The following is a 26822-nucleotide window of genomic DNA, read 5'->3' on the forward strand; positions in this document are numbered from 1 at the left end:
CCAGAGGTCCAGAATGAGAACATTCTGCAGTTGACAGTCTTCCCTCAATTCCTAGAATGACAGCGGTGGCCATGCAGAGCCAAGATCAGAGAGCCCTGGACTCCCCCAAGGCTGCAGACACAGCAGACCCCTGTCTGGAAGCCCCCTGACGGCGGCTCTCACGTCCTATTGGCTTAGAGGCATCAGAGACATGTGCTGGGCCAGGGCACAGGAATGAATGACGGGCACTGGAGGGAAATCGCTGTCCTTCCCATTTGAGGAACTCTTTTCCAAAGTTGGGGGCTGCTGAAGCCTTGTGGCTCTTTCTCGTTTCGTCTGCACGCAACTCTCTGCCCACCTGCATGAAGACTGGGATCCTGGCTGGCACAGATGGCATGGCCCGGCTGCAAGACCTGGGCACCAGCAGCTCTGCATGGCAGGAGCAGAGCACTCCGTGCAGCAGGGGGAGGAGGAACATGGGGAGGAACAGGGGAGGGGGAAGGGAAGGAGGGAGAGGGCAGGAGGTGGTGGCAGCTCCCATCCGGGCTGTGTCTCACCTGGAGAGAGGCCCTACTGAGACCATTCTCATTACCCTGTCTCATTTCTCCCCCAAAGCCAATGGCAGGTCCTCCCCTGAAATTTCAATCTCTCTCTCTCTCTCTCCCTCTCTCTCTCTCCCTCTCTCTCTTCCCCTCTCTCTCTCCCCCTCTCTCTCTCCCCCTCCCCCTCTGAGTCTTCATTTGGCACTTACCACCCTTATTGGGAACTGTGGCATGGGGCTGAGGGAGGAGGGAGACTCGATCCTGTGAAGGTTTCCAGGTTCACCGTCACTTGGCCTGGTGCCCTCCACAGCTCCCCTGGATAGCCCAGTGCTCCAGAGCTGGGGGCCGATTCGGTGACCCCCAAGTCCTGGGCCATATATTTCTGTACCCATGGCAGAAACGGAGGCATCGCACAGGCTCTCATTTTCCAATGCGTTTGCCAAGCACTGACACATGGCTAAGGCCCTGCCGGGCAGCTCGAGTCGGAGCCTCCCCCGTCCCCATGCCGTGCTCGGGAGGTTGACTCTTGCTGTGTGTTACATCCAGGTCTGTCCAGGACCCCGCAGCTTGCCCTGCCTCACTCCGGGTCAGGGGTCCTTGAGCCTCATTTTTAGTCCCGGCTGCACTTAGACCTCCCTCACAGAACCCTGGGTCTCTTGGAAGGAATGCCCCTTAGAGATCTGCCCGCTCCTTCCTCCACTGCTCTGTATCCCTGGGCTCGCATGCCTCCCCAGACAGGCAGCTCCCTCCCTCTCCAGGCTGTCAGCTGATGTTTAGACAGTGTGAGCTTGCTTCCATCTTTCCAGAAGTTTCTACACTGGGCCTCTTGTCCTTTCTTTCCCTGAGAGATCCAGCAGTCTCCAGTCTTTCCAGTGGAGGAGGCAGGAGGATTTGGGGTAATGTGGTCAGGGTGCGGCAGCCATCCTCATGAGCTGGGGGCTGGCTTGCAGGCCCCTCATCCATGAGCATGGCCTCTAAGAGCTTGCGAGATGGTGTCCTCCGGCCAAGGCCCTGCTGATTCTGCCACGTCCCACCCTGTCCCCTTGACAGAGTTGCTGAGTTGGGGAAAGGCCTGCTTAGTGGACTGGCTCCATGGAAATGGGTGGAGAAGGGGAATTTTCTTCCAGAATACACAGGGGCTGGTCTCTTCCTGATCCTCAGGAGCAAAGGATATGGGGAGGGTGGCGGGGGTGGGGGCTGCCATACTGCCATGGTTGGTCCCGCCAAATTCCCCAGTCCTAGGAAAGAGCCACAGACAAACCCACAAGAATTTGAACGTCTGGGCTGGGGCTATGATCGAAATGAAATTTTCTAAAAAGAAAGAAAAATCAAAACAGAAAAAAAGGAACAAAATTTAAAAAAAAGCAACCCAAAGTCCTTTCTTAGTTTCCACAAGGGCCCAAGGCAGCAGCCTGTTGTGGGGTGGAAAGAGCCCTGAAGGCGCTTTGCAGGTTTCCGGGCCGTGGGCTGCTGCGCCTTCGGCTCCCCAGGTCCCTTTAGCTCCAGTTTAGAGGCTCCGTGTCCTCCAAACAGCCTGAAATTCCAGAACTTTTCGTCAGGATCAGACCCTGCCCAAGGCCAGCGGGGCCTGTGGCAGGGCCTCTCACGGCCAGGCTGAGGTCCCCTCCAGGTAGTCCCCGGCTCCTGCCCAGTCTGCCCTCCCAAGACTTGCCCCCTGACGCCGCCCTGCAGGAGATGGCAGGGCGGGCCACAGAGGAGGGCCGGCTCCAGGCGGCTGGCACCAGCCACCTTCTAGCTCCTTCCTGTCTTGTCCAGTCAGCAGGTCTCAGGGTTGGGGGCATTCCTTGAGCTGGGGGCTTCGCAGATCTCAGGAACAGGCGATTGACAAATCCATTCCAGACTCACTTTGTTTCAGGGGTCCAAGAGATACCACAAAACGCTGTCATAGCGGGAAGGAGCTGTGGTGAGCCGAGGAAGCAGGGCCGGGGAGAACCATGCAACAGCCATTTTCACGGCGCTTTTCGTAAGCATTTTGTAGGATTTGTTACCTCATGTCATGCTCAACAGCAATCCAGGGAGTTAGGTGCTCTCACTGTCTCCGTTAGCAGAAGGCACGGAGGCACAGACAGGTTTGCTTACCCATCCGAAGTCACACAGCTATGAGTAGTGAGGTTGGGCTTGAAGTCAATAAACTTCTAACTATATAGCGGGAGCGTGAGAAACACAAGATGAGCCCCTCGGTGGCAGATGGATTGCTCAAGTCCCAGTTCCATTCTGCACACAAGGATTCCCTTCGCCCTTATAGGGACCGTGCCCCGCCCCGCCGCCGACAGCGGCCAGGGAGAACCCGAGCAAGGCGGGAGCGCCCCCTGCCGGAGGAGCCTCGCCTCTACATGTCTTAGTTCCTGGCTGCCTGTAGGGACCACCGCCAGCTGGGCCCGCGACCGAGTGAGCTCCAGCTAGATCCACCCCGCCCGCCTCCTGTCCCGCCCTCTCCGCTGTGCTCAGTCTCCCGGGTGGTGCGGAGCCCGGCGCGCGGGGCCTCCGGGGAAGACGCGGCCCAATGGGAAGGCGTGGCGGGGGAGAGGTGGGCCATAGCACGGAGATTCTGCTCCCGCCCCAAGCGAGTGCGGCCTGGCGCATGATTGGCAACCAGGCCGGCCAGTGAGGCGGAGCTGTGGGCGGGGCGCGGGGCAGAGCGCGAAACATGGCGGGGCAGGGATCTTGCGTCGGCGGCGTCGGCGACTGCTCCCAAGAGAACGAAGACAGCGTGTTCAAAGCGGCCGTGGAGGTGTTCCAGAAGCTTAAGGTGCCTCAGGCCTAGGGAGCCACTCCCGGGCGTTCTGGGCAGTGCCCTGTCCGAAGCCCGGACGCGATCGCGGTGGAGGTCGGCGGCGCCATGCAGCTGCAGTACCAGTCAGGGTCGTGCCCTGCACGTTCCTGCCTTTACGGCTTGTGCCTGGTAGTTGGGGCCAGCGTCATGCACCGAACTCTGCGAGACCCAGGCTGGGCGCTCGGGGCGGTACAGAGAGGGAGGACGCAGACCCTGGCCTCAAGGAGCTTGGGGGACCTGAGTGGTGGGATAGATGGGCGCCAGGTGGGACCTGGGCGCTAGGCTGGGTGTCAGGAGCCACAGTGAGGAACCCGGGACCTAGAGGTCAGGGAGCTGTGCCGGGTCCACTCGGCTGCTAGCGGCTCCCCGGCCCCGCCTCATCCCTCCCGTTGCTGCCAGCTGTGGCCAGGAGCTGAAACTTGAAAGCCCACCCGGAGGCTTTGCTCCTAGTCCTGCTGTCACCAGGGATCGGAGGGGCGACTCTAAGGCGGTGGGTTCTAGGAAACTGGAACTCCTGGCAAAGTGCAAAGAGAGCACGGGGCGGGAGATGGGTATGCAGGAAGGGGTCCTGAGCGCCGCTCCGCAGTGATGGTGGCTTCCAAAAGCTTGTGACTTTGCGTTTCTTTGCCCAGGACCTCAAATGCCCCTTTCTGGAGGGCCTGTACATCACAGAACCGAAGACGATTCATGAACTGCTGTGTAACCCCTCCAAGTACCGCTTGGAGATTCTGGAATGGATGTGCATACGGTAATGCCCAGGTTTCTTCCTTTTCCTGTAGGTGCCCAGGGGCAGCTCCCAGCCCCCCTGGCAGCATGTCGCTTCTCCTCCCACAGGGCTGCACACACTGCCACAGCAGCCGGGTGCATAAGAAGTGCTGGCTCTGCGGATGTGCTCGGACTAGGGGTGAAGTGTCCCCTCGCTGGGGTGCTCAACTGGACTTCTGAGAGGCTTGGCTATCTTAAAACTGTGGGTGGAGAAGGTCTGTGCCAACCCCACTGGGAGTCACTGGCTCTCGCGGTGTTTGGCGTGGTCCTCAGAGACCTCACTGGAATGGCCGTGGTCTATTGATATTGCAGTCATTTTTTAAAAAATGATTTATTAATTTTTTGAAAGTCAGAGTTACACACAGAGAGAAGGAGAGGCAGAGTCAGATATATATACATACATATATATATATATATACATATAGAGAGAGAGAGAGAGAGAGAGAGAGAGAGAAGAGAGGGAGGTCTTCCATTCACTGGTTCATTCCCCAATTAGGCATAATAGCTGGAGCTGTGCCGATCCAAAGCCAGGAGCCAGGAGCTTCTTCCGGGTCTCCCATGCGGGTACGAGGGCCCAAGGACTTGGACCATCTTCTACTGCTTTCCCAAGCCATAGCAGAGAGCTACATCAGAAGAGGAGCAGCCAGGACTCGAACCGGCGCTAGTATGGGATACTGGCACTGCAGGCAGTGGCTTTACCCGCTACACCACAGCGCCAGCCGCAATATTGCAGTTTTTTGTGTCCTGCTAACCCTTGGTGTTGAGAAAGGGGCCTGAGCAGAAGCCTGATACCAGAGCAGCAAGATCAGGAGACAGCCTGATATTTGAATCTCTGCCGCCCTCTCACCTTCTAGGCCTTTCCTTAGGCCTCAGTGTACCACTGCTTCATAACCCTTTTCTCTCATTGAGCTTGTTCTGCCTCCTGGAAAACACTGTTTAGGTGTCTACATGTTCTACATCACTCCTACACAGCCTTTGAATACCCAGAGCTCACATACCAATTCATTTTTTTAAAGATTTTTATTTATTTATTTATTTGTTTGAATGGCAGAGAGAGAGAGGTCTTCCATCCAATGGTTTACTCCCCACATGGCCGCAACAGCTGGAGCTGAGCTGATCTGAAGCCAGGAACCAGGAGCCAGGAGCTTCTTCTGGGTCTCCCACGTGGGTGCAGGGGCCCAAGGACTTGGGCCATCTTCCACTGCTTTCCCAGGCCATAACAGAGAGCTGGATCAGAAGTGGAGCAGCCAGGACTTGAACCGGCACTCTTATGGGATGCCGCTGTTGCAGGCAGCTGCTTTACCCACTATGCCACAGCGCCAGCCCTGTCACATTTCATTTTAAACTGTCTCCTGTTCACAGAGTGAAACGCCTTCCTCCTCTCTCCATAGGCACCCAGAGCTGTGTAAGCTATAGCCCCTGCCACAGCCCTCAGCCGGTCGGTGCTCATTTGGCCCGCTGCCCGGTCTGGCTCGACAGAGCGTGCGCCACTGGGAGGTGCTCCTGGCTGCAGCAGCCCTCAAGGGGCTGGGGCTTTAGCAGGTGCAGGTCCTGGTATTGGGCTGGAAGGGGGTGGCATTTGATCTCGGAGGAAATGACAGGTGCTTGTTTGGACAGCAGCAGGAACTCCAGGTGTGTGTGTGTTGGGGGCTGGCAGCGGCGGCCCAAATGGCAGCTTGGGGCAGCCCACCTGGGGCCTTACAAGACACGTGAAGGCCTTTGAACTTTATGCCCTGTGCAGGGCAAGCATAGGAGCACAGGAGTGATTTCCTGAAATCAGCAATTTGGCGAGGTGACTCAGGGGCTCTGTGACAGATGGATTTGGAGGGCAGAGGCTGGAGGCAGGAGACCAGTAGCCCAGGCAAAGATGGCAGGAACCTGGTTCAGTGTGGCAGATGGCTTCTGTGACAGCCACTGCCGGTCCTGGAGGGACCAGTGCCTGCTCCAGGAACCTGGGAGGAGAGGCAGTGGTGGGCAGTGCCTGGCCAACTGGGAGGGTCCTGAGCAAGGTCCCAGGATGAGGCCCAGATTTGTTGGGTTCAGGCAGAAGCTGGGGGCCGGCTGGGAGCCAGGGTGCTCTGTTGGCTGGAGAGGGGTGGAGAGGTAGCAGGCAAAGGCTGTGTCCCGCAGATGCTTCTAGTACTTCTCTGTGTACCAGAAACCAACACCTTTGAAGAAGTAGCCTGGCAACATAGCACGCCGTGGCATGTGGCAACAGTGTCTTAGGCCTTTCAAGGGTCCTAAGGGGGCAGATTTCAGGTCTCCTCCACATTTCACATTTCCTGTCTTTGCACTTGGCTGCGTGCTGTCTTCCCCTACTCAGGGCTGCCTTTTATACCTTATCCCGGTGGAACCTGGAACGTGTACCTGGCAGTGGCTGAGGGCTCCGTGTGTGCTGCGCATTGGCCCTCATTGTGGGGTGGGCCCGAGCCCTGTGGACCCCTGGGTTGCCATGGTCCAGGCTGCGTGGGGTTTCTTTGGTGCTTTCAAGGTCTTGAGCACTGTTGGTTTCGGCTCTGCTCCCTGCTGTGAGATGAACTTCAGTGACAGCCCATCTTCTTCCTGTCCCTGCGTGTGGGGGGTGTCTTAAGGAGGCACGAAGGCAGGTGATGCAGGCAAGGCAGCTGGGTCCAGGCTGCTTCCCTCCTGCAGTCCTGGGCAAGTGTGGCTCTGGGGTGGGGCAGTGAGTCCACTCTGTGGGCAGCCAATGTGCACCTCCCCACCGTGCTAGATCGGCAAGCCCCTAGTAGGTGGAGTCCAGCCTCCGTAGCCCTGTGGACAGAGCCTCTCTCTGGACACTGGGGGCCTGTCATGGTGGCTGCCTAGTGAGGGCAGCCTCAGCAGCCGATCCTGGGGCCTTGCCACTGTGCTGGGCGTGAGCTTGGGACTGAGACCTGGCAGAAGGATGGAGTTGTGTCATTTGCTATTTTTTTTAACATTTATTTATTTATTTGAGAGACAGAGTTACAGAAAGAGAGAAGGAGAGACAGAGCGAAAGGTCTTCAATCCTCTGGTTCACTCCCCAGATGGCTGCAATGGCTGGAGACATGCTGATCCGAAGCCAGGAGCTTCTTCTGGGTCTCCCACGTGGGTGCAGGGGCCCAAGGACTTGGGCCATCTTCCACTGCTTTCCCAGGCCATGGCAGAGAGCTGGATTGGAAGAGGAGCAGCCGGGGCAGGAGCTGGTGCCCATATGGGATGCCGGTGCTTCAGGCCAGGGCGTTAACCCACTGCGCCACAGCGCCGGCTCTGGATGTCTGCTTAGCAAGATTTTTCCACCCAGGGCCAATCGATGGTGGTGGGGCTGGGTGCCAGTAGAACTTTATTTACGGAAATGGTCCTGCTTGTGAGCCGATGTCTGCTTTAAACTGTGGATTAGGCTCCTGCCCTCTCTGGAAAGAACAAAGCATGGGCATTTACTGATGTAGAGGCAATGGTCGCTCATCCATTCCACTCTCGCTGGCCGTGGCACAGAGATCTATGAGGCCCTGGAAGTGCATGGGAGGAAGCCAGCTCCTGGCATCACCAGCCCAAAGTCTGGGACAGAGGGACCTCAAGGTGGCTGCGGTCTTTCTTCTGGCGCTGGGGGCTGGGGGGGGGGGGGCACCCTGCAGAGTGGCCCGCGCCACCAGTCCAAGGATGAGCTCAGAGCACGGAGGAATGGGCTCTTTCTCCTGTGCACTTGCTGCCCTGTCTTTTGTATTGTGAGAATTATTTTCAGTGTTCAAATTCCCATTTCCCAGGTGAGCTTTCTGAAGTATCTTTTCTCTGGTAATTGATAGAGATGCACTTCCCATGGCATAGAGTTAACCAAGTTAAAACAGTTCAGTGGCGTTTGGCACGGGCACAGGGAGTTGCCTTGTTTGGGGTCTGTGGGGGGCTCCCTGGCTCTCCCGGGCCTGACTGCCTGTGCTGTTTGCCCGCAGAGCCTGCCCCTCCTTGCAGGAAAAGTTCAGCTCACTGAAGGCGTCCCCGCCGGAGCTGAAGATCCGAGGTAGGTCTCGCTGTGGGATTTGCTGGTAAGCTCTGGTTCTGGACTTGTAGTGCATTGTCTGTTGGACTGATGTGTTGTTCTAGCAGGGGTGGGGAGCCTTTTTTGTGCCCAGAGCCAGTTGGACATTTTTGTTTGTTCTTAAAGATTTATTTTATATATTTGAAAGGCAGAGTTACAGAGCGAGAAAGGGAGAGACGGAATCTTCCACCCTTTGGTTTACTCCCCAAATGGCCACAACAGCCAGGGCTGGGCCAGTCTGAAAGCAAGAGCCAGGAGCTTCATCCACATGGTTTCAGGGGCCCAAGTACCTGGGCCATCTTCCCCTGCTTTTCCAGGCACATTAGCTGGGAGTTGGATGGGAAGTGGAGCTGCCAGGACTTGAATTGGTGCCCATATGGGATGCTGGCGCTGCAGACTGTGGGCTTAACCTACTGTGCCACAGTGCCGGCCCCACTTGGATATTTATAACATCATTTGTGGGCCATACAAAATTATCAACTTAAAAATGAGCCTTGTCAATGTTGGTAGAACTTTCTAGACTCAAGATGAACATGTGTTTGTTCCAACCACTCCAAGGTAGGTAAAGCGGACCCTGGAACTGCTGTCTGCACCAGGCAGCATTGCCGGATTGATGATCTGGAGACAGCTGTCCATGCACCTGGGAAGAGCCAGGAGAATGTGCTGTTGTGTCTTGGAGCTGTTGTGTCTGGCACATTCCTACTGATGGACGCCCGGAGGCTGACGCCCAGGCACACATACTGACCCTAGCCCTCAGGATGACCACAGCCACAGACTTTCCCACTCCCAGCCTTGTCTCCCTCATCAGAGTGTGCTGGGTGTCAGGCCTGTCAAAGAGTGGAAGCAGGAAAACCAGGACAAGTAGGGGGTTAGGATTCTTCTTGAATTCATTTGACAAGTATTGTTTCAACTTTTAAATTCAATTGAATTTTTACTTATTTGAAAAGTGGGGTAGGGGAAGAGAGATGGGTGTTCCATCTGATTGAGAGAGACAGAAAGATCTTCCATCTGCTACTTCACTTCTCAAATGCCTGCAATAGGGACTGGGTCAGGCTGAAGGGGGGAGCCTCAAACTTCAGCCTGGTCTCCCAGGTGGGTGGCAGGGATCAAGTGCTGCCTCCCAGGGTAACACTAGCCGGAAGCGGGGCTGGAAGTGGAGTTGGGACTTGAACGCAGGCACTCTGCTACAGGATGTGGGCATCCCAAGTGCGCCTTAACTCCTGCACCAAGTGCCCACCCCCCTCTGACAAATGCCGAAGGAGCCCCTACTACAGTGCATGGCACTGTTTGAGGTGCTGGGGGCACAGTGGTAGATTTTGCAACCTTCATGGAGCTTGCATGGTAGCTGGGAGACACAGACAGTAAACCAAGAAGGCAGTATCGTGTCAGCATCGTGTGGCCAGGGTGAGGGCTGAGTTCAGTGGGGATTGGAGGGTTACGGGAAGTGTGGTCCTGTTGACATTGAAGGCATAAAGGGAGGAAGTGAGCCGGCAGAGAGCAGGAGGAATACCGTTCAGGATAAGGGAACAGCGCAAAGAGCCTGAGGTATAGCTGTGCCTGGCAGCTTTGAGGGAGGCTGAGGAGGCTAGAGTGGCTGGAGCAGAGTGGAGAGCAAGGGGAAGGGAAGGGGAGGTCAGGCCAGGTCCTGTGGGACACAGAAGGGCGTGGACTTCTACTCCAAGGAAGGCTGTGGTCTGGTGTTGGGCTGAACGGGCTCCCTGGGCACCCTGTGCCAAGAACAGGGCCATCGGGCAGAGGCAGGGAGAGCAGCGCAGGGCTCCTGCAGTGACTGATCCAGGTAAGAGATGGGGAGGGGAGGGGTGCTGTGGGTAGATCCTGCGTTTGTAGTGACGGGAGGGTCAGCTGCACTTGCTGAGGGGAAGACGGGTCGGGGGACCTGAGGATTTGGGTTACGGCCTGGGGAGCACACTAGAATCTGTGGAACGTTTGGCATTGCTACTCTGCTCCCTTCTTGCCAGAGCTTGCTAGAGCAGGTGCCTGCAGGGTTTTGCTTTCTGCTGAGGTGTGTGTGTGTGTTGGGGAGGGTGGAGTCAGGCCTGCCCAGGTTTTCTGGCTCTGAGTCCTGGCATTGTACTCTATGCAAATGGCCAAGATGTGGCTAGGCATTGTCTGCCCTGGGCAAGGACTCAGGTTTCCCATCTGTGAAATGGAGCCAAGGCCCACCTTGTAGAATTGCTGGCAAGCTCATAGGAGATGGTGGTATGAAAAGCGTCAGGATGGTGACAGATGCGTGTGTTCTTCCTGTTACTGCAGCCTCCCGAGGTCTCTCAGGGGTGGCACGGGGCAGGTCGTGGAGGTTCTCTGACCTCTGGTGGCCTTAGCAGCCAGGCTTAGAGACCCAGGCATTCAGCCCCGTTCCAGGCAAGGAGGCCCCAAGAGAGGGTAGTGCCTGGGAGCAGGTCACAGAGCCAGAGGCAGCGCTGGCACCCTGTGTGTTGTCACGAACCCGCCTTGTCCACTGTGCATACAAGCACCGTCTTTGGGCTTCAGGGCCTGCCGCTGCCGTCACCTTGGCCGCCAGCATGTACGAGCGTTCTCCTGTGTTAGAGTGGGTGTCTGCGGTAACAGGGGCTTTGTGCTTCTGCAGAAATGGTGAAGCTAGGCCATGAGCTCATGCTGTGTGCGCCAGACGACCAGGAGCTCCTGAAGGTAAGAAGGCCCTTGTCTGTCCCCGCCGCAGCTGTGCGCGCTTCCTGCCCTGGCCGGGGCTCTGGGTGCTGCCCGCATGGGGATGGGAGCGGAGCGGAGCTGCCAAGGCCCACTGAGGAGGAGAGGAGGGCGGCTGTGGAGGTTGACGACTTCATACTACATGCCAGTAATTGTCACAGCCACCCTTGGCAGGAGGTGTCTGGCTTAACCTCCTTTCAGATGAGGTGACAACTCACCCACGGTCACACGGTGGCAGAGCCTGGCTTCCAATGCAGGCTGCTGGCCCCCGAGGCCATACACTTGCCCCCGCAGACTGCCTGCCTGCCTGAGAGCTTCTGCAGAGCGGCTGCTAACCTACGCCATAGCTGAGCAAACAAACCCCAGCCCCAGCCCTCAAATCTCTTGAATGCTGATAGTTATTTGCACGTGGTGACTACTGCTGCTGCCGCATGCGCACATGTGCTCACTTGTCAGGGCTGCATGGCCTGAGCGGAACCGCTGCATGGCACGGGCACTCTCCGCTTACCTCGCTGAGCAGCCACGCGAGGGTCTCCCCTGGCGGCCGCACCGCACGACCTCCTCACCCAGGCCGAAGGAGGCCTGCAGCTTCCCCTGGGCCCTGCCAGCACTCCTGATGTCCCGGTTTCATTAGCGTGGCCGCGTCCGTCCCAGTGGGTGTGAGGCGGTGTCTCGCTGTGGCTTCAGTTTGCCTGCCCCTAGGGATTAGCAGTGTTGCTTGTATTTTATGAGCTTCTTGGCCACATATCTGTCCTCTTTGGAGACATGTCTGCACGTGAGGCCTTTGCCACCTTTTAAATGGGACCATTTGACTTTTTACTGTTGAGGTGTAAGAATTATGTATGTATTCTGGATTCAGGTCACCTCTGATATTTGATTTATAGTATTGTTATCCCCATGCTGTGTATTGTCTTCCTTCTTTCAATGTGTCCATTGGGGCAAAAGCGTTGTGCTTTTGACGAAGTCTGTCTTATCTACTTTTTTCTTTGGTTGGTTGTGCTTTGGCTGTATCTAGAATCCATTGCCAAATCCAAGGTACTGAAGATTTATACTTGTGTTTTCTTCTATTTAGGCCTTTGATCAACTTTGTGTTAGTTTTTCTTTTTAAGATTTTTTTAAAAATTTGAAACGTGAGTTAGAGAAAGAGAGAGAGAGAGAGAAAAGGAGATCTTCCACCTGCCGGTTCACTCCTCAAATGGCTGCAATGGCTGGGACTGTGCCAGGCTGAAGCCAGGAGCCAAGAACTTCCTCTACATCTCCCATGTGGGTGCAGGGGCCCAAGGACTTGGACCGTCTGCTGCTGCTTTCCCAGGCACATTAGCAGGGAGCTGGATCTGAAGTGGAACAGCTGGGACTTGAACCAGTGCCCATATGGGATGCCTATGTTCCAGGCAGTAGATTTACTCAGCACAATGCCAACTCCTAGCTTTATTTTTTATTTTTAAAATGCTTATTTTATTTATTTGAAAGGTAGAGTGACGGCGGGGTGGGGGGGAGATGGAGATAGAGGTCTGCTATCTGCTGAGGTTTATTCCTCAAATAGCTGCAACAGCCAGGACTGGGCCACATCAAAACCAGGAGCGTAGAACTCAGTCCAGGTCACCCACCTGAGTACTTGAGCCATCACCTGCTACCTCACAGTTGCATTAGCAGGGAGCTGGATCAGAAGTGGAGGCGAGAATTGATCCCAGCCACTCTGATATAGGTTATGGATGCCCAAGCAGCAGCTTAATGTGCTGCGCCACAATGTCAGCCCCTTAATTTCATTTTTATCTTGTTTATTCTGTAGTTCTCCAGGTGTTTCGTGGCTTCCTTAGGGTTTTCTGTGTGGAGCACTGGGATGCGTGCATGAGAGAGAGTTTTCTGTCTTCCTTGGCAACCTGGGAGCATTTTTTGTTTGTTTTTAAGATTTTACTTATTTATTTGGAAGGTAGAGTTACAGACACACACACACACACACTCAGAGAGAGAGAGAGAGAGAGAGAGAGAGAGAGGTCTTCCTTCTGTTGGTTCACTCTCCAAATGGCCACAACAGCCAGAGCTGCGCTGATCTGAAGCCAGGAGCCAGGAGCTTCTTCCTGGTCTCCCACGCGGGTACAGGGCCCAAGGACCTGGGAGCTGCTGACATCGCTTCCTGCCCACTTGCTCTGAGTAGGAGTGGTGGGAGATGCATCCTGTCTTGCTCTTGGTCTGAGCAAGTGCTTCCTACCGGTTTTTACCTTCGAGTGTGGTCTTAACTGCAGGATTTTGTGGATGCCTTTCTCAGGCTGAGTAAATTTCATGCTCTTCCTCCATTCTTGGTTTTTTTGTTTTTGTTTGTGTTTATTTTAGATATATTTGTTTTTTTGAAAGTCAGTGTTGGAGGGAGAGAGAGAGAGAGAGAGAGAATCTTTCTCCACTGGTTCACTTCTCAGATGGCTGCAACAACCAGGGCTGTTCCAGGCTGAAGACAGGAGCCAGGAGCTTCTTCCAGGTCTCCCACATGGGTGGCGGGGCCCAAGGACCTGGGCCATCTTCCACTGCTTTCCCGGGTGCATTAGCAGGGAGCTGGATCAGTAGTGCAGCAGCCAGGACTCGAACTGGCGCCCATACGGGACGCTGACGTTGCAGGTGGCAGTGTAACCCGCTGCGCCACAGCGCCAGCCCCCATTCCGTGTGTTTAACCAGAAAGTAGGCTGGCTTCTGCCCGCTGCTTTCTCTGCATCTTTTGAGATGTTTGCATGGGTTTGTGCTTCGTGCAAGGGTGTGTGCGTTTCCTCCTGGTGTCTTTCACTGCCGTCGGAGGAGGTTGTGCCAGGCCCAGGTCCTCTGTGTGCATTCCCTCAGTTTCTCAGATCGGTGCATTTGTGCCATTCGCTGACATCGGGAGCGGTCCCGCCATCATTTCTCCAAGCACGTTTTTCAGCACCATGTGCTTTTCTCTTCTCCCTCCGGGCCTCCTGTGACACAAATACCACAGGGGCTCTCCACGTTTCCATCTTTTTTTCTCTGTTGCCTGTAAACAGCTTACACGCATGGCCTGAAGGACATTTTATAGACTGTTCCTGAGCGGGGCTGCATGAGGTCAGGGTGGAATTTTCTACTTGCTTCGTGTTGATGTTCACAAACAGGATTTCGGAGTTTCAGATTAGGGCCGCTTAACCTGTAGTCTTAATTTTCCGTCCTGTCCCTGCGCCATCGGGGAAGTGATGACGTGACAGTGACATGCTCTGCTCTATTTCCTCTTTTGCCTTTTGCTTCGAGAGCATTCCTGATTGCTTATTCAAGTGTTTGGATACTGGCTGCTTTAAAATCCTCATGCGATCATTCCAGCGTTTGTGTGTTCTGGGCCTTGGAGTCTTTTGCTTCGCTTTGCTCATGCAAGTTACTTTGGAGGTTTCTGCAGGGGCCAAGTCATTTTGGATTGCACCCGGGCCATTCTGAGCATGGCTTTAACTCCAGGTCTTGCTAGGTTGCCTGGAGAATGGTGAGGTTTGTGTTCAGCAGCCAGGGGAGTGCACAAGTTTAAGCAGCAAGCCTCATCTGCCTCTCTGGCCCGTGCCTTCACTGCCAGTGCGCTCTCTCGGTTTGGTCCGCCTCGTCTTTGCTGAGCCCAAGATCACGGGTTGGGGGGTGTGGGGAGGACCCATGCCAGCGTTCTCTCACGGATTTGGGGGGTCACTTTCTCAAGCTCTTTCCCCTCCGCTGCATCTTTGATACTTTCTAGTTCCTTGGGGTTCCCCTTTGCTGTTCCTCAGCCAGCAACTACCCACGTCCATGACATGTCGCAGGGGTGGCATGACAAAGGAGGAACAGTCTGGATGCCTGCACTTCACTGTCACTGGCTGAAGTCTCCGGAGCAAGCCAGGGATTTGTCCCCAGTCTCTCTGAGCTTTGGCCTTGAGGTTGATTGAGTTCAGGTCGGGGTGCCTTCCATCCTTCCTGCCACAGGAACCTTTCCCTACTCTTCAGGCTTGTCACATTTTTTGGCTGTACTAAAATCTACATGGTGCAAAATCTACCATTGCAATCATATTTAAGAGATTTCCCAGCAGGCCCTGAGGGTGCTCTTCTCTTTTTCAAACATAAAGACAGTTGTGGTAAAATGCACATCACATGACATGTACCATGGAAATCGTGTTCACATGCATAGTCCAGTGGTGTTAAACACATTTACTTGGTTGCGTGGCCATTACCGCCATCTACTTTGAGAACTTTCTCGTCTTCCCAAACTGCTGCTGTGCTCAGCTCTTAAGCCCTTTCAAAGCGTGCGAGTCAGTGGCATTTGGCGCCTTCACAATACTGCAGAGCTCCCCGCGTGATGTTGTTTGGAAATCTGTTCTTCACCCCGAAAGGAGACTGCCCTGCCCACCAAGCAGTCACTGCCCGTTCCCCACGGGCCCTGACCGCCACTGATTACGGCCTCTGTCTATGTCATGGAAATGGACCCGGGCCCTGTGCAGCGTTCACAAGTTCCCTCCGGGTGGCCGTAGCACCTCTCACACTCTCCTTCCTTGCTGTGGACTACAATGAGCAAATGGATGCTGGCCCTTTGGAGCCCTCAATTGTAATTGCAAACATCAGTGTCGGTTCTGGAGATATTTTAAGTTAAAAAACCGCATATGTATCGGTTTCTTTGCTGTGTGCCCTGAAGAGGCCTAAAACAGTTACAATGGCGACCACATTGAGCAAGGCAGCCACGCAAGACTCATGGTCACATCCGAGGGGCTCAGGAACCCACTAGTGCTAGAGACCCTCACTGGCCCAAAGCCACCAGCACGAGTGTAGCAAACACAGGGACTGCTTTAAAATTAAGAAAATGTCTGGAAGTTGTTTAGCTTGTAAGAGACTTGTGTTTCCAGGATCTAGTAAGAATTACAACTCAGTAAGAAACAGACAAAACCCAATTCAAGAATGGGGGGGAGGGGGTGGCGAGGGGGAGTGGCAGGCTTCTAGCCTAGCAGTTAACACCCCTGTGTTCCACCTTGCAGTGCCTGCATTCAATGCCTGCAGGCCTCCCACATAGGGCACCTGGATTCTACTCCAGACTCCCAGCTTCAGCCAATCCAACCCAACCGTTGCAACCCCAGCCGTTGCAGGTACTTGGAGACTAAACCAGCAAATTGGAGCTTTCAGATAAATTTGGCTCACAAATAAATTTAAAAAAATTTTTTAATGGGCAAAGAATCTGAAGAGACATTTTTCTAAAGACATACAAATGACCAATCAGCTTAGGGAAACGTGCTACTGGGAATGTAGAATAGCGCAGCTGCTGTCTCGCGGAATAACCACGCGGCCACGCCGTTCCCCTCCTGGGGACACAGGCAACAGAATTGAAAACGTGCAGGCACACGGCAGGTCATAAGCTCTGACCACAGCCTGCAAATGGAAAGAACCCAAATGCCCATCATCTGGTGATCGGATCGGCAGTAATGGAAAATGAACTTCAGGCGTGTGGTGTGGTGTGGTGTGGTGCGGTGTGGTGTGGTGTGGTGTGGTGCGGTGTGGTGCAATGTGGTGCAGGTCATCCTTGTAGACACTGTGCCCAGTGAAGGAAGCCAGACACCAGAGGCCGCACAGCGTCTGAGCCCATTTATAGCGACCGCCTGGGAGAGGTAAATGCACAGACAGATTATGGCCGAGCTGGGGTGTCGGGAATAGCAAATGGCTGCTAATGGGGACAGTGCTTCTTTTAGGTGCGTCCTAACGTCCCCTGAACAGCTCTGGAAAGACAGTGCCAGAGGAGAGAGTGTGCAAAGGCCCTGGGGGCAGGGAGCGTGGGTGTAGATCAGGCAGGGCTTTGGAGACTGGGGGAGGCCCCAGGGGGGCAGTGGCTATTTGCAGGGACAAGGGTGGTGGCTTCACGGGGCAGGCATTGCTGCCGGGAGACCTGCTGGCAGGCTGTAGCAGTGCCCCAGCATCCATGGCTGCTAGCCTGGGTGGTGGTGGTGTAGAAGGCAGGTGGAGTGACTGGACTCAACCCAGTGCATGGGATTTGCTGATGGGGAGGTTGGAGTGGGGAAGGGGGCTGGGGGTGGAGGCTTCGCACATTCGTTCTGCCGACCTTTACAAAGTGCTCCCTTGGCCACTGGGATGCGGTCTGGAGATGGGCTCGCTGACCAGGCCGTCTGCCCCTCCCCGGGCATTGGCGCTGTGGCAGGGGGCCATTGGAGTTGGCTGAGCAGGGGATGGCAGCTGGAGGGTGTCTGGCGAAGGCCTTGTGAGGTCCGGAGTGACAGTCAATGTTACGTTTCTGTCTGAGCCATGTCCTGTCTAGACAGTGTCCTGTCCCCACCCCGGGGCTAACCTTGGGCAGATGAGGAGAGTGAGTCAACCAAAGGTAGCAAGGAGGTCTGGGAAGCCAGTGGCAGGCTGAGTTTGTGCAGTCGGAAGTTTCCAGAGGCACCGGTTGCATTGACATGGTCGCAGCTGGGAGCTAGGCGCGCCAGGAGCACCAGGCAGCTGCAGCCATGAGACTCAGTGTCCACCGCCAGGGGGCGAGCTGCCAACCTCAGGGCGGAGTGTGCTCCTGCCCCTGGGTCTGTTCCTCACCCTTCAGTGTGACTGTGACTGCCACTCCCTGTCCGGGCTGCTCGGGTGGCCTGGAGCCTTGCGGACTGCCCTCTGGGTGCCTGCTGGGTTCTGTCTGGCTGTGCCCACCAGCTTCTGTGTCGCCAGCCAAGAACAGGCCTTGTCTTGGAGGTGGCTCTTGGGAGCAGGCCGCCATCAGGTCCTCGTGGGCTGTGTTCTGTCTTTGCGGGCCCTGCTGTGTGGCCAGCACACATCCCTGAGTGCTCCCTTGGTGCCGGGCACTTACCAGAGTTGTCCCAGGCATTGTGGCAGTCCCTCGGGGCCGGTAGCCTCCGTGGCCTAGCTCCCCGAGCTGCTCCTGGACACTGTGGCTGCGGCCCTGGAGGCTGCTGGGCCCAGCCATTGTTCCCAGCAGCCCCAGCTGGGGCAGCATGTGCGGCGAGGCCTGTTGAGGTGTAGTCAGCCAGTGTGCGGTCTTCCCTGCCCAGGGCTGCGCCTGCCCCTGGAAGCAGCTGCACTTCATGGACCGGCTGCTCGACGTGATCCGTAGTCTGAGCGTCGGAGGCTCCACCTGCTCCAGGTAAAGGTTGCGACAGTGGCCCAGGTGGCCCGTGGATGGGCTCATCTTAGTCCTAGATCTGCAGCAGTGCGGGCTTGCTTTTCCCCTGTGGCGGCAGCAGCCACGTAACTGGTCCAGCATCTGGGGGTGCAAGCTGAGGTAGGATCCCTGCGCCCCCCCGCCACCGCCCCGGGGAGCTGGCTGGCCAGTCTGTGGGGCCAGCCACCATGTGAGCGAGGGGCAGCCATGTCCTATGGGTGCTGACTTGCTGCCCACAGAGCTGGGCAGTCTGTCAAAAGGGGTGATACAGGCCTCCAAAGTCAGGCTGGGCCCGTTGGAGGAAAGGGAGTCCGCGGGCTGCTCGGAGCAGCCCCAGCGGGCAGAGGCGGGGCGGGCTCTGCTGGCCTTGCTGCCTCATCTCCTTTGCCTGCTGGATCTTCCGTGGGGGACGCAGGCTTGCCGGGCCAGCGCCGCGCCCCGTGACGGTGTGGCCGTGGCGCTGCCTTTGCAGCCTGCAGGAGCACTTTGCGGACACCAGGGAGAAGAATGAGGAGCTGCTGGGGGAGGTCTTCTCCAGCTCCCACCTGCAGGCGCTGCTGAGTCCCCGGAGGGACCCGTGGCCCCTGGACGTGCAGCCCGTCCTTGAGGAGCAGAGCGAGGAGCGGCAGAGGTAGGTGTTCTGGGAGGCGTGGGCAGCCCTGCGTGCTTCTGTCACCTCAGCTAGACCCTTAGGTGTGCGCCCCTCGCGGTGCCCAGTGCCCGTGGCAAAGGGAGCTGAACGTGTCCCCTCTTTTCTCCCTGCAGTGCCAGCCCCTCGCCCCGGTCAGAGGAGGAGAAGGTGGCGGAGCTGGCCAGGCAGCTGCGGGAGAGTACTGCCAAGCTGCAGACACTCAGGGCAGAGGTGAGGGATGCTGGCTCCTGGGTCATAGGTCGAGTGACGTCACCTACCCCAGCTTATGTGAGATGGCTCATACACAGGACCCAGGGGCTTCTAGAACGTGCTGGGTACTTGGTGCACATGAAGGTGAGAGAGCCAGGGAAGGGATTGGCCTGGATGCCAGGCCCCTCGCCCGGCCTGAGCTCCCAGCTTCCCACACTCTGTGACCCTGCCAGCAGCCCCGGGCTCGGCCTCCTTCGCTTACGTCGCGGGTCTGTTCCTGGGGCTGACTTGTCGGGTGTTGCCAAGCAGGGCTCGCTGCACTCCCCGCTGGCCCCGTTGGCTTTATGGTGTGTTTCTCAGCAGAAGCCAGGGGCCGCCGCCAGTGGGACCGACACGAGCACCCTGGAGCAGAAGCTGCGCCTCGTCACCTCTGACTTCCACCAGCTCGTGCTGGCCTTCCTCCAAGTCTACGATAACGAGCTGAGTGACTGCTGCCAGCGCCGACGCCCTGACCTGCACCTGTGCGGCCCCACGGTCCAGTCTGTGTCGCAGACTCTGACTTCCTGTAGCCAAGTAAGGTCCAGCCCTGCCCCCACACCCGCGGCTTGTGCCCTGCCTGCACTCAGGGGTCTCTGCTGCTCCCAGTGAGGGACCCGAGGGCTAGGATCAGGGACTGGGGCTTGGCAGCGGCATGGGGCAGACGTTTTTCCTGTGCGCTGCAAGGGCTGAGAGCGTGGTCCCCAAGAGCCCACTGCACTTCAGCTGAGAGGGTGGGCCCCGAAGAGCCTGTGTACTGCCTGGCTCAGTGTGCCACGCTTGTCTCAGCTTGCAGCTTCTGTCCCTGTGCTGGGGGTGCTCCGTTCTTACACTGTGCGCCCGTGGAGCGAGGCCCGGGCCTGTGAGCCAGCTGTGGCAGGACGGGAGAGAGCGCACTCAGGCTGCTAAGCCCGCCGAGTCACTGTCCACTGACCACCGGGCTCTGCCCTGCAGATCCCCAGCAGCCGAGGCAAAATGCGGGCGCACATTATTTTAACAGGAAGGTTCCAAATCTTCCCACCCTCTGGCCAGCCTGCCCTGCAAGACTCCTGGATGGGTGGTTTGGGTACTGTGTTCTGTCACAAAGGCCCTTGGTTCTTGGGACACTTTTTTTTTCATGCCCTGCCCTGTGCTTGGGCTGGGTTGGGAGCACACGCAGGGAGGGCTTGCCAGGTGGAGAACTCTGGCCACTCTCCCTCTGGGAGTTCTGTCTTTGCAGACAAGAGCCACGTGCTCGGTTGTGACCGTGAGTGGGAAGCAGATTGAATGTGCACCCCCACCCTCCCTCCCCGCCAGCTGTTGAAAGCGGTTGTAGAGGTCACGGACACAGCTGCGAAAGCCACGGAGATGGCCAAGAAGCAGCAGGGCGAGCCGATCTGTTGGGGCAGCAGCAGCTCCGTGAAGAGTCTAGGTATGTGGCCGGTGGGCCGGGCTGCTGGGGCTCCCGGGCACCCTTTGGGCCTGCTGCATGCGGGCGCTCTCTTTTCTCTGCTCAGCCACCACTTGGAGACCAGCGCCTTCTGTCTTTCCCCCTTCCCCTCCCCCTCCCTCCCCCCTTCCTTCCTTCCGTCTGTCTGTCTTTGTTTTCCTTCTCCTTTTTTTCAAAAAACTATTTATTTATTTGAAAGTCAGAGTTACACACAGAGAGAGAGGGGGAGAGAGAGAGAGAGAGAGAGAGAGAGAGAGAGAGAGAGAGAGAGAGGTCTTCCATCCACTGGTTCACTCCCCAGTTGGCTGCAACAGCCGGAGCTGAGCCGATCTGAAACCAGGAGCCAGGAGCTTCTTCCTGGTCTCCCATGCAGTGCAGGGGCCCAAGGACTTGGGTCATCCTCTACTGCTTTCCCAGGCCACAGCAGAGAGCTGAATTGGAAGTGGAGCAGCTGTGTCTAGAACCGGCACCCATATAGGATGCCAGCACTGCAGGCGGCAGCTTTACCCACTACACCACAGTGCCAGCCCACAACTTCTTTTATTTAATTGATTTGAAAGGCAAAGTGGCAGAGAAAGAGGGAGAGAGAAGAAAAAGAGGTCTTCCATCTGCTGGTTCCCCCTCTAAATAGTTGCAACAGCTGGGGCTGGGCCAGGCCGAGACCAGGAGCCTGGAACTCCATCTGGGTCTCCTATGTATTGCATGGGAAGCAATACAGCTGGGATTTGAACTGGCGCTCTGATATGGGATGCTGGTGTCGCAAGCAGCAGTGTCACCCATTGGGCCACAAGCTGGCTCCTTTCCTCTTTCTCTCATACATATTTTCCTTCTCTTGGAAGACAATTTCAGAGGGTTATAGAATAAAAGCATTCACCGTAGAAAATTAGGATAATCCAAAGACATGCAGAGGCAAAACTCCCAGGGCTCGTTGGTGTTAGGATTTTAGTCTCTTCCAGTTCTTTCGCTTCTTAGCATTACCATTTTTACACTTTTTATAAGTGAGGTGTAGGCGTAACATGTGCATAGTTTGTTTGATATCGTGTTCTTTCCCTTTCACCTTATCGGAAGCGCTTTCCCAGGTGGCCTAGGTAACAGCTTTCATTGCCAAATGTTCTTGCATTCAGACATGTGCTGTCACTGAGTCTCGAGGTCATTCTCAGTTCTTGGCTACTTTTGAGGGGGTCGTCACACAGATGCTGGATTTCCGAACGTTCTGCACCAACATTGGCCTCGCCATTGCATTTTCTCCCGGCGCCGCTGTGCTAGTGCAAGGTGGAAGCAGTTCCAACATCTAACGCTAGGGGGTGCCGGGCTACACGGAGGTGCAGCTCCCAGGAGCCAGGTGCTTACAGCTTGCTGCCTGTCTCCTTAGCCTTCGCTGTAGGCTTCAGGTGCTGCTCAGCTGATTAACCTGTGCACTTCCGGTCTGTAAACAGGATGCCGTGGCCGTGTTCAGACACGCCGTTACGTCCCCATGATGGAGGGCCCAAATCCACTCAATAAGCCAGGCTCCACAACTGCATTTGAGCCCTTTCTTTCTTTCTTTCTTTCTTTCTTTTTTCTTTTTTTTTTTTTAACATTTTTTGATATTGGATGGGGGCAAAATTGTATCTTTGACTTGAATTAACTGTTTTGTAATCTGAGGAAGTTATTTTTTCAGTATTTCAGTGGAAATACACATGCGGAAAGGTTTGGTTTAATGAGAGAACTTAGAATTGGGAAGGGAATGTCAGCTTGTGGGGCTGGTTCGCATTTTCCCTGTGCTGTTCCGGCTCAGGTGACTTCACAGTGAGCTCAGCTGGAGAAATAGGGCGTGGCCAGCTAGCACCTCCAGGGGCCCCTTGCTATCATATGCTCTCTTGCCTCCAAGTAATGGCTGTTTTGATGTGGTGACACTTATTTCCCTGGAAGGTTCCCCTCTGTCGTGTGTATTTTGTTCATGTTGATTGCCGTGTGCGCTGCGTCGCTGTGGCAACTCCCCAGCTTTGCAGTTCTAGTGGGTTTGAAAGCAGCCATAGAACGAATGTGTCTGGCTGGGTTTCAGTAAAGCTGAACTTTTCAAAAGGGCCAATGGGCTGTTGCTGGCCAGCTCCTGCTGCCCGTTTTTTGTCCTGTGCCTGTCCCTTCTGTTCACGGACAAGTGGGTGGTGTTGGCTCGGGGTCCTTAGCTGCAGCTTGTGTTCGTGTGAGTGGAATCCCCGGGCCATGCGGGTGTGGGTGCGGGTGTGTGTCTCCCAGGCGCCCGGCTGCCTGCTGCCTCATTGCCTGTCCCTGCAGCACCGTCTGAGACATCTCACTGCTCCACGCTCCTCGGTTCCTCCTTTGGTTCTACTCTCTCACTGGTGCCTCTCTGTAGGAGGCAAATGCTGTGTCGTTGTCTGTATTTTGTGTTTAGCCTTTCTTCTTGATTTATCAACCGTACATGTTTCCTCCTGCGTGAGGGGCCTGCTTAAATCGTACTCATTTTTCTAGTTCAGCTGTACCTTTCATGTGGGCTTTTGATGTACAGTAGCTTTTAACTTGTCGAGTGGATAGTGCCATCTGAAGCTGGGTCCCACGTGGGCGGCAGGAACCCGCCTACTCGAGCCATCACCACTGCCTCCCAGGTATACGCTGGCAGGAGGCTGGGCTCAGCGGCTGGAGCCACGAATTGAACCCAGACATTCCGCTCTGGGAAACGCGTTTTTGAGCGCCCGCCTCTCGGAGAGCTCTGTCCATGTGGATTGGAGTTGCTGTTTGTACCGTTTCGCTTCAGCCCACCTCTGCTATTTTGTGGGGAGAAGATCCACTGGTGACGAGCTCCCAGCCCGTTTTTTTTTTTTTTAAGTGAGAACGTCTTAATTTTCTTCTTTTTTTTTTAAATTTATTTGACAGATAGAGTTAGACAGTGAGAGAGAGAGACAGAGAGAGAGGTCTTCCTTCTGTTGGTTCACTCCCCAAATGGCCACTAGGGCCGGTGTGCTGCTCCAATCCGAACCCAGGAGCCAGGTGCCTCCTCCTGGTCTCCCATGTGGGTGCAGGGCCCAAGCACTTGGGCCATCCTCCACTGCACTCCCGGGCCACAGCAGAGAGCTGGCCTGGAAGAGGGGCAACCAGGACAGAACCAGGTGCCCATATGAGATGCTGGCACTGTAGGCGGAGGATTAACCAAGTGAGCCATGGTGCCAGCCCCTCTCCTTTAGTTTTGAAGGCTAGTTTTTCTGGATATAGAATTCTTGGTTGACAGTGTTTTGCTTTCCTACTTGCGAAGCCGGCTGTTAATGTTACTGCGGATCCTTGTGCATCAGGAGTCTCTTTACTTCCTTCTTTCCGTTCAAGAAACAGAAGAAGCTTTGCTCGGCTCTGGCTTGGCCCGTAATGTGTCTCAGCATGGATCCTATTTGAAGGTTTTTGAACTTTTCTGTTGGTATAGATGAATTTTATTTTATTCTTTAAATTTTTTAAAGAATTTATTTATTTGAAAGGCAGAGTTACAGAGAGGCAGAGAGAGAGAGAGAGAGAGAGAAAGAGAGAGGTCTTCCATCTACTGGTTCACTTCCCAAATGGCTGCAATGGCTGGAGGTTGGCTGATCTGAAGTCAGGAGCCAGGAGCTTTTTCCAGGTCTCCTATGTGGGTGCAGGGGCCCAAGGACCTGGGCCATCCTCCACTGCTTTCCTGGGCCACAGCAGAGAGCTGGATCAGAAGAGGAGCTGCTGGGACTAGAACAGGCGCCCATATGGGATGCCGGCAAGTGTCGGCCCCATTTTTTTTTTTTTTCTTAATCAGCAATCAGGTAGGCAGTTGACGTTCTTCCTTCTGCATATCTTGCTTGCTCAGAGCCTCAACGTCAGCCAGAGGTGAGAGGTCAGGGTCTTCTCAGGTTTCTCCTGGATGCTTTCGTAGCTCTGGGTGTGTACATGACCTTCGAGAGTCCCGGCTTTTGGGTTAGTCTCTGGGCTGCCTCAGAGGCTGCCCAAGCCCTCAGGCAGCAGCAACATCAGCTTCTGGCGAGAAACGTCTTCCACTGCCGCATCCCCAAGTCGTCCCTTTCGGCCAGGCCGCTCAGGCCAGGCTCAGGCCTCTCTTTGGAAACTGGCAGCAGAGTCCTCCACGTTAAAGGTTATTAGAGCACTGGCCCTAATCAACCCGTTGCTCATTCTCACCTCTCTCTGTGTAATTGCCGTTAATAAGCTGCATATAATCCATGCTGCCATTATTATAATAATGATCACTAATATTCCTGACACAGTGCCTCTCACCTGGGACCGTGGTGCAGTCGCATTGGACTTGGGAGGGGAGGAGAGCCTTGCTCTTGGCTGCTGACTCAGCGCTGGTCAGTGCAGCTTTCTGATTTGGTTCAAGGCCAATCTGCAGGAGTCAGTGTCAAGTGTGTACCCCTGGCTGCTCGCAGTGGCCCTTCGCTTGTCCCACCTCTGCCTGACACATGGACGGCCTCGGTCTTCGTGGCCGCTTCCAGCCCTCCCACCAGACAGGTGTGTTTCTCTGCTGTTTTCTCCCAGCGGCCTGGCTGCCAGCACTGGGCTTATGGCGGCAGTGTGCCCCATGTGTGCTGTGAGGGGCTTGCTGTGACAGTGGGGCCCTGAAGTGAGGGCCTTGCCCATTCTCCTTCACCACATGCCAGGCCTGCCCCGCGATGCCCAGGGTTTGAGCACATTTAGAAAGCCTGGCGGTGCTCTGAGGACTGAGGAGGAGCTGAGGTGCTGCACCTGCCCGGGAGGGGGAAGTGAACGGCTGTGATGTGAGGGGCGCCCGGGAAGCTGTGCGATCCTAGCTTCCCGCTGTGACTGGCGGCAGCCCAGGTGAGGCCCACGACTTCCTGGTCTCGGATGTATGGTGTTGTGAGGGCTGCCCCTGTCTGCTCCTCCCACGAGATTCCTCGTCCAAGCCCCACTCTACCATAGCAATCCCATTGGGCAGGCTACGGTTCTGAGTCAGAGTACATGCAAAATTATGGGCAAGCTTTATGCTTCTTGGCTTCTACTCTGCCGAGAGTTAGGGCAAGGCAGGACCACTGGGCCAGGCGGAGAATTGCGGGGGGCGGGGTGGGGGTGGGGCTCAGGACTGGGTGGGGCCAGGGGCTGGAGACTGGAGACTGGGAAAATCAAGGATATGAGAGAGGCAGGCCGGAGCTCAGTACAGCACAGTCTGGAGAGAAACGCAGTTTGCGACAGGAAGCCCACTAAACCGGGGGGTGGCTGAGCACGGTCCCCATCGGGATTCCAGTTGACCCGCTGTACTCAGCCAGGTTTCTGTGTTGTGACAGGTCAGGAAATGGCATGATATGTGGATTTTTGCTTTTAGTACATGTTAGTGCGAGCAGCCAGGGCCAGAGTCTTCAGCTGGATGCATCTGTGACACGAGGACCCAGCCACCTGGGCATCAGCCCATAGCCCCTCGGCCGAGTCACTCCTCAGCACAGGCCCTTATGTCAGTGTTAGTGATGTTGACTCGTAAAAGACCAACGTAACTGATGGAGTGGGGCAGTAGAAGGGAAGAGGATGGGCAGGGCTGGGGGAACACTAGGGGTGCGTGTGTGTGTAAGCAGGAAAACCCGAAGGAAGAACGGAACTCGGGCGGGGCGCAAGGCACTGAGTCCTCAGCCCGGAGGCGCCGTCTGACTGTTAGGACAGTCATGGTGCCCTGCCCTGTGCACAGCCTTCGGGCAGCTGGCTCTGTGCACCTGCTGTTCATCTGATGAAAATGAATGCGGCCAGGGCTGGGGCACGCGTCAGACATGGCCTTGCCCAAGCCTCAGCCTCTGTACTGTGATTGCTGGGCCCCAGTCTAGGGCCCCTGGCCCAGCACTCCCAGTGGGTCTCCTTAGCAGCCCCCAGCTCCAAGTTTCCGGGCCACAGTGCGAGTATAGTCCCCAGCCCCTGTGCCACCCCGGTTGCTCCCGAGCCTGCAGAGGACTGTGAAGGGAGGGGTGGGGGGGAGCCCCCCCCCCCCCCCCGCATGGCCTGGCATGGCCTCCTGCAGGCCAGAAAACAGCGTACTGACTTGGCTGTTTGTGTTTCTCTTTGCAGCTGCTAAAATGGAGGAACTTACACAGACATACATGGTCTCCAGTGACAGCCTGCGCCAGGGCACGGGCTAGTGCAGAAGGCGGCGTCCATGGGCAGGCGCCGCGGAGCCTTCGCGGCAGAAGCAGCTGCAGCCCCGATGTTGTCCGGGTCGCCCTGCTTTGCCTGTAGCCTCTGGCCTTGTGGGAGGGCTCTTGAAGAGAAAGGAAACCTCAGGATCTGAAAAGCTGCTTCCAGCCTGTTATTTGCTTGTGTCACTCTGCGTTGCGTACCTACTCTCCCTGTGACTGCTCCAGTTGTGCCCCTTCACCCCCGGCTGCCGGCCTCCTGAAGCTTCCACTCCTCTCTCCCCGGCACCTGCCAAGCCCCAGAGGCCTCTGCTGTACCCTGACCCCAGCTGCGTGTACGCAGAGCCTGGGCCCCACACCCTCCTATCCCCCTGCCCCTCCTCCCCCTGCCAACCTCAGAGTCCAGAGGAGGGCTCCTTGTAGCCCCGCAGCTGCCCTCCACGTGGTACCCCGGGGGCCTGCAGGCGGGGCATCTGCTTCCTCCCCCTGCCTCCCAGGGCCCACAGCATAGGGCTGGACTGGGGAATTCTTGCCGG

At 56.1% G+C, this 26822-nt stretch overlaps 1 protein-coding gene across 1 annotated transcript; it reads left to right on the forward strand.

Moving 5' to 3' along the window:
* The first annotated feature begins 3177 nt into the window (after positions 1-3177).
* Positions 3178-26467, forward strand: HAUS7 (HAUS augmin like complex subunit 7). The gene is made up of 10 exons (XM_062183697.1): positions 3178-3291; positions 3948-4063; positions 8007-8074; positions 10701-10762; positions 17779-17870; positions 18361-18519; positions 18654-18750; positions 19093-19302; positions 20062-20176; positions 26222-26467. The coding sequence occupies exons 1-10, from the start codon at positions 3190-3192 to the stop codon at positions 26290-26292; spliced, it is 1092 nt and encodes a 363-aa protein (XP_062039681.1). The 5' UTR covers positions 3178-3189; the 3' UTR covers positions 26293-26467.
* The last annotated feature ends 355 nt before the right edge of the window (positions 26468-26822 follow it).

This window comes from Lepus europaeus, chromosome X, assembly GCF_033115175.1.
Source record: "Lepus europaeus isolate LE1 chromosome X, mLepTim1.pri, whole genome shotgun sequence".
Classification (NCBI taxonomy): Eukaryota; Metazoa; Chordata; class Mammalia; order Lagomorpha; family Leporidae; genus Lepus; species Lepus europaeus.